Genomic DNA, 12,985 nt, shown 5'->3' with positions numbered 1-12,985 from the left:
CTTCCACCTATAGCACCATTTTTATATATCTGTTTGTACAGTGCAGTTGTCCTTAAGAAAGTCAATATCACCAATAAACAAACTATCTTTGTCATAAGCATCTTCAACTTCTTAGAAACACCTCTCAGTTCACAAAAATATTTGTCTGGAAGTTTGCTAAATACTGCACATATTCTAAGCAGGCATAAACCAGTTGACCTATCCAAACCCTCTTACAAACCAAAGCCTCAATTCCAACCAATAGGCGATGAGCAAATCATCACCTCCCACCTGCCAATGTGAATTAGTGATGCTCAGTGCGACTCATTCTCTCTTTTGAACAGTTCATTTCAAACAACCGGCTCAAAAGATCGATTAAACAACTATTAAACCAACCTAATAACTACGTAACCAAATTAAAACAAAATAATAAAACACAGTTATTTAAAACCTAAAATACAATTTTATCAGTAAGGGTGTTTATTGTATTTTAAAGTGTCCATTATTTACCTCATAAAACACAGTTATTTAAAACCTAAATATTATGTGCTACATTATTAGCTACATGGTTTACGGATTAAGGAGTTGGTGATTTTTTTTTTTTTTAAGTAGCTATACAGATCTTTCGCGGTTTAGTCAGTGAGTTCGTTTACACAGAGAGCAGTAAGATACTGTGTGGCCTAATAACAATCAAAAATCAGCTTATACTAACAACTGATCAACGCGTTTACGTTATATTTTAACTCATAAGTGACCTTTAACCGATAAAATAACAATTTTTCGTGAGTTACATTCAGACTTTTTGTGTTATGACACATGATTATAGTTAAAATGTCAATGTAAATGCTTTCGGTTAGTTGTTGATTCGGATTCTATCCGTTTCGTGAACGAGTCGTTCATTCAGACTGATTCATTGAGAAGATTCGACTCACAAGAGTGGTTCATTCACGTATCGGAACCATCGTTTATTATGGCTGCGCGCTAGAATACGTGGCTCGTAGGGAAACTTTCTATCTTCTTTTATCGGAGTCTATTTTATTTATTTCCGCCATGTCAGCAGGCATTATGCTTATTAACCTAAATCGACTTTTGCACCGTTCTCTCGGTGCCAGACGGCCGTTTCTAGCGAGTTTATACCACACTCAGCGGGGAGTCTACGGTTTCAGACCGAGAGAGATTCCGGAGAAAGACGCTGGGCTTCCGCAGATCTCCGCGCTTAACCAAGGTTGATAACTTAACAGTTACCTGCCTCTAATATCGTCTGTGTTATTATAATGTCATGCTTTAGAGACCCATAACGGTAGCGTCTTACTTCTTAAAGATGCATTCTTAAATCTGCAAAAACATTAGAGATGCAAAGCAAAACCTGCAATGCTAGCATATGTTTTGTGGTAATGTGTTACAAGCCGCATTCGCTGTCTGTCTGGTGTAAACAGATCACGGGCTGGCGAGACTGGTGGAGGCCTACCGAGCACATGGACACAAAGTAGCTAAAATTAACCCTTTACTCCCACAAACCCCTGTGCAGGACAGCGTTCCGGAGATCGGCCTGTTGAACGGAGCCGTTCATGGAGTCCTCAACACCACTGGCGAGTTTCTGCTTGTTTCTTGCTAACTTACATCCTTTTGAAGTTGGTCATAAAATATTTCTTACCTATTACTAAACGTATTTTCCGGGTTCAAAGGCGGTTAAGTCTGGGAACGGTATATGGGAGTATGTATTTAGTAGACAATATTAGACTTGGGCTTTATTTCATGATGTCGATTTGCACAAGAATAATTTTCACATGGTTAGTTTTGTGCAGAAATGGGTTTACAGTAATTGCTTTAACTTAAATTAGTTCAGGGGAAAGGAATTAGGGTTTAAATGCATAAATGTGCACTCTTGTATTTATTAACGCACTTACTCTTTTATAATAATTTTATTATTTTATTTATAATGATATTATTATTTATTATCTATTTTATTAATTTAGTTTACATTTTTTTTAGTTATTTTTATCAGTATTCTTTTTTTGAAAAATTTAATTGTTTATTTATTTATTTTAGTGCTCTCAAACTATTAATCCCATCCAAAATAAAAGTATTTGTTTACATAATACATGTATGTGTACTGTGCATATTTATTATGTATATATAAATACACACACATACAGTATATATTTTGAAAATATTTAGATGTGTATACATTTATGCCTTTATATTCTTATATTTTATATTATATATATAAATACATTTAATACATAAACATAACATATTTTCCTTAAATATATACATGGATGTGCTTGTATTTATATATACATAATAAATATACACAGTATACACACATATATTATGTACACAAAACTTTTACTTTTGATGGGATTAATCATTTGACAGCACTAATTTATTTAAGATGAAAAATGTGATTGCAATTTAAAATGCAATTTTTTTTATCTATAATATTTTATAGTGTTGTATATTCAATTTGTTTAGTCTAACTTGTTTTTTTAAGTTGTATAAAGTGATAGTAGTATAATGTCTGATGAATCTGTATCTGTTGAGTTATATTTACCACAGAATATTTTTAAATAACACTCCTTTCATTTCGTCCATATAGTTCTTTACATTTCTTCTTGTCTTTATTGAAGGATTGCGGCATTTTGGGAAAGCCGAGGCGACCTCAGAAGAGGTAGTGGCCTATCTGGAGAGAACATACTGTGGGAGAATCTCAGTGGAAACCACTCAGCTCCAGAGCTTGCAGGAAAGAGAGTGGTTTGCAGACCGATTTGAGGAGCTCAAGAAAGAGGCGTTTTCACCAGAGGAGAGGAGACAGCTGGCTAAACTGATGCTTGAATCACAGGTAACACAACGGTTTGCATTTAGTCACTTTTACTTTGAATGCCTCAGGATGCCTGTTACACTTTGAATAGCATGTAAATCATTACACACTTGATTCCACTGGCATCAGCAAATGTACGTCTCCTGTGTTCGCTTTTTAAAGGAATTTGACCACTTTTTAGCCACCAAGTTTGCCACTGTCAAACGATATGGAGGTGAGGGAGCAGAGAGCATGATGGGATTTTTCTACGAGCTGTTCCGCTCTTCGGTGTACAGTGGAGTGACAGACGTGGTCATGGGAATGCCTCACCGTGGACGTCTCAACCTGCTTACCGGACTACTGCAGTTCCCTCCAGAGGTTGATACTTATTTCTTCTAGCTATATTTCATGTATATGCAAACTGGATAAACTGGATTAACTTACAGTTTAAAGCATGTCTTGACAGCCTGCTGCTGTAACGTATTAAGTCAGATATATACAGTCTACACATAGAGAACACATTATATTTAATCCTGGAGATAAACCGTTTTAGTATATTAAAACAATGGGTTTTTTATATACTAAAGGTAGCATTTAGAGGTGCTTTAGTTAAAGGGATAGTTCACCCAAAAATGAAAATTCTGTCATTAATTACTCGCCCTCATGTTGCTCCAAACCTGTAAGACCTTCATTCATCTTTAGAACAAAAATTTACATTTTTGATGAAATCCGAGATCTTTATGATCCTGCATAGACCGCAACGCAACTCACGTTCAAGGCTCAGAAAGGAAGTAAGGATATTATTAAAAATGTCCATGTGACATCAACCGTAATACCATAAAGCTACGAAAATACTATAATACTCAAATAAAAAAATAAAAATTTCATTAACTATCCAACTAACCCAAAAAAAAAAAAAAAAAAACAAAAAAAAACAAACACCAAACAAACAACGTGTACAACAGTTTAAACAAAAAGAGGAATTGCTATTAAAAAATAACTAAATAAATAAAAATTAAATAAATTCTACACTAATAAAGTCACAATAATTACTCAGTGGCACATATCAATATAAAATTCATGTAAATGTTATGCTGGTAAACTTATATGTTTCTAATGGAAACATACTATATTAATGCAATGTAATATTTTCACTACTGATCTTATTTGGTTAATTTGTTGTATGTGATGACTCTTAAAGGGATAGTTCACACAAAAATGTAAATTCTCTCATTATTTACTCACTCTCATGTTGTTCCAAACCTGTATGCATTTCTTTCTTCTGTGGAACATAAAAGAAGATATTTGGAATAATGTTGGTAGCCAAACAGTTTTGGTGACCATTGACTTCCATTATATGGACAAATAAAAACTCAAAATATCTTCTTTGTTATAAAGAAGGTCTTAGAGGTTTGGAATGACATGAGGGGGAGTAAATGATAACAGAATAAAAAATTTTGCTTGATTTTTCCCTTAAAATTGTGTTTGCATGCACATCTTCGGTTTGGAGTCGATTCCTTGTTTTTCTACCTTGTCAGTCATGTTTATGCCATCTCGGTTTAATTCCTCACCCATTGTTTCTTTTAAACACCTAATCCTCTGAGTCACAATCTCCACCTCCTCACTCTACATGAATAGACTCATTCTCCAAGAAATGACAGTTTATTTTGTAACGGCAAGTTCTGGGAGCACATTATAATTGAGCCGTTGCCTGCAGCCATTACTAAGCTTCTGACGAACCAAACACTTCTTCATTTCTCGCTCTCAGCTCATGTTCCGGAAGATGAGGGGTCTCAGTGAGTTTCCAGAGAACTCTCCCTCTATTGGAGATGTGCTGTCTCATTTGACCTCCACGGTGGAGCTGGACTTTGGGGCGGGACACCCTCTCCATGTCACTATGCTGCCTAACCCCTCCCACCTGGAGGCCATTAACCCCGTGACGCAAGGAAAGACTCGTGGCCGTCAGCAAGTCAAACAGGAGGGCGATTACTCCACCGATCCTCATGCACAACCTGGAGACAAAGTCATCTGCCTGCAGGTCCCGAGCAGAGATCAATCAATCAATTTTAGGATGTCTTGTTTTAGTGTCCGGATTAGTTAATTCACTAGCTATAACATTATACACCATGCTAATATATAGTAGTTGTGGTTATGTTATAACATTACAGTTCTTTATTTGTTATGTACAGGTTCACGGCGATGCTTCGTTTTCAGGCCAAGGGATAGTAACAGAGACCTTCACCCTGTCAAATCTCCCCCATTTTAGAGTAGGTGGAAGCATCCACCTCATCGTGAACAATCAAGTGGGCTACACCACTCCCTCAGAGAGGGGCCGATCATCTCTCTACTGTAGTGATGTTGGTATGTATTTGTATATTTTTATTTATTTAGTTATTTTTTTCCCACTGTACATAGATTTCCATATTTTCCATTCTGAGATGTATGACGTAAGATTGGCCTGTCGTGGTTGTTTCTTAATTGTCTCGTTGTGGTTATTTAAACTGAAACTAATTATTTGAGATAAATGAAATAAATATTATAATATAAATTCACCCAACAATGTAAAATGTGACTTCACCTTGAAAGGTCTTAGTACCGTTTTAAATAATAGTTTGATAAAAATCCCAGTTTTTAACCGTTTAATAGTTTCATAAAAATATTTAAAAGCATAAATTAAGACTAGGATCGAATAATGATAGGTAATTTTATTGATGTTAATTAAAATAAAACTATTATTATTATTATTATTATTATTATTATTATTGTTATTATTAATAGTAATATTTTATGACAATACAGTAGTATTAGTGCAATAATGATATTTCTTTAATAAAAAAAAAAAAAACAAATAATATAATAATAAAATTAATTTTATTTAAAAAAAAAACATAAAATAAAAAAAAAAAACATAATTCAACCATAATATTTCCTGCAATGAAAATAGCCACAGAAATTGGAAAAGCATTTATTTATATACATTGTTGTTGTTGTTGTTTATAATTTAAATAATAAAATATTATTCTTTTTATGTATGGTCATATTGATGGGTTTAAAAAACAGTTTATATATATATATATATATATGTAATTATTTATATATATATATTAATAAAAATATATTTTTTGTTTATTTTTTATATTTAAACAATATTTAATTTTTTGTTTAGTTTTTATATTTATATTTTATGTTATACTTTAATAGTTTTTATGTTTTCATTTTAATTTTAGTTAAAAGTTTTTTTGTTTTTTTTTGTTTGTTTTTTAGCAATTTTGTTTTTGTCATTTTTATTAGGTTTTTTTTATTTCTATATATTGCTTTTTATTTTAATTTAATTTTTAGTTGTTTTGTACATCAAATTAAACTAAATAAAAATTTGAAATGTTTACTTGGAAACTAGCTGAAGTAAATTAACAACATTTACAAACAAAACAGCATTTTTGCAGTTCTGTCTGTTGCTGTCCAGGTAAAATGGTGGGATGTGCAATAATCCATGTGAATGGCGATGACGCTGAGGAGGTCCTCAGGGCGACCCGGCTGGCCGTGGAGTACCAGCGACGCTTCAGAAAAGACGTTATTATAGACCTGCTTTGTTACCGCCAGTGGGGGCACAATGAGCTGGACGAGCCCTTTTTCACGAACCCCGCAATGTATAAAATTATTCGGTGGGTACCTCTACCAGTCACGGTTTTGAAAATTCAATTTTTTTTCCAAATTCATTTAATTTTCTTTTTTCATTGCCATTCTAGATCGAGAAAAAGTATTCCTGATTCATATGCTGACCAGCTCATCGCTGAGGGTCTGATGACAGAGGAAGAGCGTGGTCAGATCAAGACCACCTACTACGCTATGCTCAACGACCGGCTGAACAACATGACCCTCTACAGCCCTCCGCCCACCAACCTCCAGGGCCGCTGGGGAGACCTGGTGGAGCCCCAGAATAGAGTCTCGTTCTGGGACACAGGTGTAGCGCTGCCCCTGCTGCAGTTCGTAGGAGCCAAATCAGTAGACATACCTGAGGAGATACAACTGCACAGTCATCTGAGAAAGACACATGTGCAGGTACTGAAAGAACATCTCGCTTGACCCCCACCCCCATCTTTTTCATTTCAATTGCATATTTAAAAAAAAAAAAAAAAGCAACATGACAGTTGAGAGGTTTAACTTTTATGCTAGTATTATGTAAGCGTAGGAACATCTGTAACGATATATATATATATATATAGATATATATATATAGGATACATATGTATATATATATATATAGGTACCTCAATAAAGAACAAAACCAGACTATTCAGGTTTCTCAGTAAAGAATTGATGCAGTCTATTTGATTTGAACAAACCTTAACAAATGTCTTGATTTGTCACAGGCACGTCTGCAGAAACTGGAAGAGGGCACAAAACTGGACTGGTCCACAGCGGAAGCCCTGGCGCTTGGCTCAATGCTGTGCCAGGGTAAAGTGTTAATTTCTCCTTCCTTGCACTGTTAAAATGAACACTAAAAGAATAATTTGTGCTTTCAGTGTATCTGTATACAGATTTTTTCCCCTAATCCTTCCTACATCTATCTCACTCACTATTTAAATAAAGACATTTACAATACAAAATTTAATGTGAAAAATAATGCATTTTAGAATTGCAAGTTTAGAATTTATATTCCTTATATAACAGATCATTTATTTTAACTGTACTCTATTAGAAAGGATTCTTTGTCAACTTAATACAAACTAAATATTTAATGATAATATAAGTCAATAATTTTTTGCAAATATACTGGGTTCAGTTTCTACCTTTTTAAACTTTTAAATGAATTATACACCAACGTTCAAAAGTTTGTGGTCGGTTTAAAGATGCGTCTTATGTGAACCATCTTATTCTGTATTTATTTTATATATATATATATATATATATGTATATATATATTATTATATATATATATATTATATATAATATTCTTAAATAGTATTGCAAAGCTCAATTTTTAGCATCATTATTCCAGTCTTCTGTGTTACATGACCCTCCAGAAATCATTCTAATATGCTTAAGAAACATTTCTTATAATTATCAGTGTTAAAAACAGTTGTTCTGCTTAAAGGGATACTCCAAAATGAAAATTTTGTCATTAATCACTTACCCCCATGTCGTTCCAAACCGTAAAAGCTCCGTTCGTCTTTCAAACACAATTTAAGATATTTTGGATGAAAACCTGGAGGCCTGTGACTGTCCCATAGACTGCCAAGTAAATAACAGTGTCAAGGTCCATAAAAGGTATGAAAGTCGTCGTCAGAATATTCCATCCGCAATCAGACGTGCAATCTGGGTTATATGAAGCAACAGGAACACTTTTTATAAGTGAAGAAAACAATAACGACTTTATTCAATAATTCCTTTGTCAGCAGTCTCCTTTGTGTCTCCCCATATCACCGTATGCTCTTCTGTATCAGCTGCGCCACAAGGTTGCGCTGTTTTATTTCAAATCAAAGCTAAATACATGTAGAAACAGCGCATCCTTGTGGCGTGGATGATACAGAAGAGCAAAGGAATTATTGAAGTCGTTATTTTTGTTTTCTTCTCTTACAAAAAGTGTTCCCACTCACTTCATATAACCCAGATTTCACGTCTGATGGCAGATGTAGTATTCTGACCATGACTTTCATACCTTTTATGGACTTTGACTCTGTTATTTACTTGGCAGTCTATGGGACAGTCACAAGCCTCCCGGATTTCATCCAAAATATCTTAAATTGTGTTCCAAAGACGAACAGAGCTTTTACGGGTTTGGAACGACATGGGGGTAAGTGATTAATAACAAAATTTTCATTTTTTCGTGGAGTATCCCTTTAATATTTTGGTGAATGAATAAAGTTCAAAAGAACAACATTTATTTGAAATCTCTTATAATAATGAACTCTTTATAATAATGTAAAAGTCACTTTTATCCATTTAATGCATCCTTGTAGAATAATGTCTTTCTGAAAAAATAAAACATCCTACTGACCCTAAACTTTTAATCATCAGTGTACATGAAAATATGTTAACATCAAAAAAAAAACTATTTTATATATATTTAATGCAGGATTTAATATCCGTATCAGTGGTCAGGATGTTGGCCGGGGCACATTCAGTCAGCGTCACGCTATGGTTGTGTGTCAGGAAACCAACGACATGTACATCCCCCTCAATCACATCAACTCTGAACAGAAAGGCCACTTGGAGGTGAGCCGAGTCAAACCAACTAATGTGATAGCTTTTTATTGTAACTCAATACACCAGCTGCTCTTCATTCCTGAGCTGAGTGGCCAGCACATTTTACTGCATATAATTATTTTGTGTGTGCACGCATCTGTTTGTGTGTGTGTGTGTCCTCGCAGGTGTGCAACAGTGCTCTTTCTGAGGAAGCTGTTTTGGGGTTTGAGTATGGAATGAGCATTGCTCAGCCTAGACTGCTGCCCATCTGGGAGGCTCAGTTTGGAGATTTCTTCAACGGTGCCCAGATAATATTTGACACTTTTCTCTCTGGAGGTAAAAAAAAATGCAATCAAATACAGTATAATTTGCACAACCTTTGGTCAAATGGATAAGAGCCTAAATCCCATTTTGTGGCAAAACTTCTAGGTGAGGCGAAATGGCTCTTGCAGAGTGGATTGGTCATTTTACTGCCACACGGATACGATGGAGCTGGACCAGAGCATTCGTCTTGCCGAATCGAGCGTTTCTTACAGGTGAGTTAATGCATGCTCTCTTACAGGAAAAGCACAGACTAAATATACCAATATCACTGATAATCCGCATAATTGCACTCTCTTCCTCCTGCAGCTCTGTGACAGTAAAGAGGAAGGTGTGGACGGTGACACGGTGAACATGGGAGTGGTCAATCCTACCCTGCCAGCTCAGTACTTCCACCTTTTGCGGAGACAAATAACCACAAACCTCAGCAACCCCCAAAACTCTGCCTCTCCTAACACTCCGCTGAGATATACTAATATATAGATATATGAATATAATTTATATGATTTGTTTGGGTGAAAATGTTTTGTTGTAGTTTTAATAAGGAATATTCACCTCTTTTTTGCACTAGGGGGCAGTGTCAAGCTTGGCTGATATGGGACCAGGAACTTCCTTTAAGCCTGTCATTGGTGATACTTCTGTAAACCCTGCAAGGTATCTTCATTCAGTCACTTTTTCAAAAGAAGTGTCTTATGCGCACTGTTTATCTGATAAAAATATTGTGAAATATTATTGTAAATTAAAATAACTATTTTTTTTATTTGAGAATATTTAAAAATTTCAATTATTCCTGTGATGCAAAGCTGAATTTTTAGCATCATTACTCCAGTCTTTTCAGTGTCACATGATCCTTCAGAAATGTTTTGCTGCTCAAGAAACATTTCTAATTATCAATTGTGCTGCTAATAAAACCGCATTTATTTAAAATAGGGTTATTTTTGTAATAATGTTAATATATTTACTGTCGCTTTAAATCATTTAATGCATCCTTGCTGAATAAAAGTATTCTTTTCTTTCTGTGTCTTTTGCTCTTGTCTTGCAGTGTGCAGCGGGTACTGTTTTGCTCCGGTAAACATTACTACGCCCTGCTGAAACATAGAGAGACGTTACCAGAGGCAGAAAAAAACACACCGCTGATCAGGGTGGAGGAACTGTGTCCTTTCCCTACAGAAGCCTTGCAACAGGAGCTAAATAAATACACAAACGCCAAAGGTGAGTTGCTCATATACACATCTTTTATTCATGGAACAGTCTCATTGTCTTAATTAGCATGTGTTTCTTTGGTTCAGTGGCAGTTGCTCTGTGAGGGGCCTTTGTAAGGAATTGTAAATGTGTTCCCAATGCAGAGGTGTTTTGAAAATGTTAATGTTCATAAACTACACACTACGCAGATGAAAAAGTAAATACAAAATTATATGTTTTTCGTTAATTAATGAAATATAATGGTTTAAAAATAGTTGCATCTGATTAATAAAAATACAGTTTTACCTGATATTTATGTTTATTATACACACAATAAGATTCAAAAATTTGGCGTCAGTAAGATTTAGAAAAAAAAAGCCTTATGTTCACAAAGGCTGCATTTATTTTAAGTATTTCAAAAATGAAGTAAAAGCTAATTTAACATAGTTTAAAATAACTTTTTTTTTTTTTTTTGAATGTATTTTAGCATGTAATTTATATGTGTAGTGGCAAAGCTGAATTTTAAGCAGCAGAAATATGCTGATTTTGTGCTCAGGAAACATTTTCTTATCACTGTTGAAAACAGATGTGCTGCTTAATATTATTGTGCAAACTGTGATATATTAGTTTTTTCTTGATGAATAGAAAATTAAAAGAACATGAAAATCCTTTGAAACATTAGAAATGTCTTTTAATATCACTTTTTTTTATCTATTTAATGCATCTTTTATAAATAAAAATACTAATTTATTTGTAAAAAAAAATAAATCGGACTGACTTTTTTTACCCAAACCTTTGAACAGTTTTGTATATTTATTTCCTATTATAGTGTTGTGTTGCTAGTTGTGAACATGCAAATAGCAAAGACTATTGCAAACAAACATCACATTATATATTTTCCTTTTCCATTACAGAGTTTATCTGGAGTCAAGAGGAGCCACAGAACATGGGCTGCTGGTCATTTGTGTCACCCAGATTTGAAAAACAGTTAGCCTGCAAGGTCAGGTTCACTACTTCAGCTAACAGAGGGCCTATTAGCTTAAAATTTGATTTATTGCAAAATGATTGATGTTGTTCTCGTCATTTGTTTCCTCAGCTGAGACCAGTCAGCAGACCAGCATTACCCGCTCCTGCCGTGGGCATCGGTACTCTCCACCATCAGCAGCATGAAGCCATCCTGACCGCGTCTTTCTCCTGAAACCACGCAACCATCAACTTCAAGAAATGATCGTCTTATTGTAGCAAACAAGCTATGACTGGTACACTGACAACAAACGCCGAGCTCTGTTTGTTGCTAAACCGAGGCATATTGCAGGTTTGACTGTTTAATGCGTCCCCTTATTAGGTACAAGGGGACATCTGTTGGCTGAAGATTTCTTACTGACATCTAAATTAGTTTATCAATACACCATAATTGATATTTCAGAAGTAATATTTGGCACACTAAAATGTTATTGTATAGAAGAAATGTAGAAAATGTTTTCAAAGCACTGTAAATTTGATATACATGCAGAGGGCGGAAGACTGAATGGAGGCAAAGAAGAGAATATAAATAATTATCGCTGTGGCGATGAGATGAATATCGTGTTGTGAAATGGTAGTGGCTCACGATCAAATCATTCGTGCATTAAATGTGTGCATGTGAATTTTCTTGGAATCAACTCTTTCCAAATGAATGTAGAATCAGTGGCAAATGACAAAAAAAAGAATTGATTGTTACGTGGTTACGAAGTGGAAGTATTAATTGAAAAATAATACCTCTCACAGAGCTCGAGCTTTGTACGCAAAGTTGCTGTTTGATAACTAGTTCACGTTGCTGTGAATGTTTGCCCATGATAAACCCATCCAATCCAATTTATGATTATATGACTTGTTTTCAGTAGTCACAGTGTTGTGTGGATGTAACTGAATTTGTACTTGAATACTTATTCTGGAGATAAAAAAATGAAATAAATAAAAATGAAAAAAGTTGATCATTTACCATTAACATTTATCATGCAAAGCAAAATATTAATAATGAAACCTGTTTGTCTGTTTAGCATATTCATTCTTAATCGATCAATCAATTCAAATGAATTACAATTCATGTTTCTTTTAGACATTCGTGAAAAAATTATAACCTTGAAAAATTGATTCATAAAAAACAAAAGTAGGTAATTTAGTATTTTAACAGTATTACTGTGTTTTCGGTTTTGGAATATTAAGCTGGTAATATTAATTAAGATAGGACACTACAGACAAAACCATTGCTTTTATTTTTCCTACACTAGTCAATTATGAGATTTTGCTTGCTTAACGTCTTCTTTCTTAGGAAAGAAGAAAACATACCAATTATAGGTCTACATTTAAGTGTTAATTTGTTATACTTTTTCTCTTTAAAGCTTTATCCTTGAAAAATTTGAGAATTTTCAGCCCCCCGAAATTTCTACTTTATTCAACTGATTTATATAACATTTTATAAAAAAAAAAAAAAAAAATTGACATTATTTTTTAATTTATCTTTTATTTATTTATGTT

The 12,985-nt window shown here is 34.1% G+C and overlaps 1 protein-coding gene and 1 pseudogene across 1 annotated transcript; one reads left to right on the top strand and one right to left on the bottom strand.

The window, feature by feature from the left end:
* Positions 1-12,985, bottom strand: part of LOC109045640 — a 638,390-nt pseudogene that overhangs the window by 232,879 nt on the left and 392,526 nt on the right.
* LOC109053636 (probable 2-oxoglutarate dehydrogenase E1 component DHKTD1, mitochondrial) lies at positions 912-12,439 on the top strand. The gene is made up of 17 exons (XM_042752707.1): positions 912-1,204; positions 1,416-1,568; positions 2,610-2,821; positions 2,963-3,157; positions 4,548-4,817; positions 4,969-5,140; positions 6,243-6,441; positions 6,526-6,838; positions 7,150-7,234; positions 8,856-8,995; positions 9,151-9,301; positions 9,395-9,501; positions 9,596-9,759; positions 9,857-9,940; positions 10,329-10,498; positions 11,383-11,468; positions 11,565-12,439. The coding sequence occupies exons 1-17, from the start codon at positions 1,030-1,032 to the stop codon at positions 11,664-11,666; spliced, it is 2,778 nt and encodes a 925-aa protein (XP_042608641.1). The 5' UTR covers positions 912-1,029; the 3' UTR covers positions 11,667-12,439.

The sequence above is a fragment of the Cyprinus carpio genome, chromosome B25 (genome assembly GCF_018340385.1).
Source record: "Cyprinus carpio isolate SPL01 chromosome B25, ASM1834038v1, whole genome shotgun sequence".
NCBI classification, from domain to species: Eukaryota; Metazoa; Chordata; class Actinopteri; order Cypriniformes; family Cyprinidae; genus Cyprinus; species Cyprinus carpio.
The sequence above is the reverse complement of the archived record's forward strand: the minus strand, read 5'-3'. Positions and strand labels throughout refer to the sequence as shown.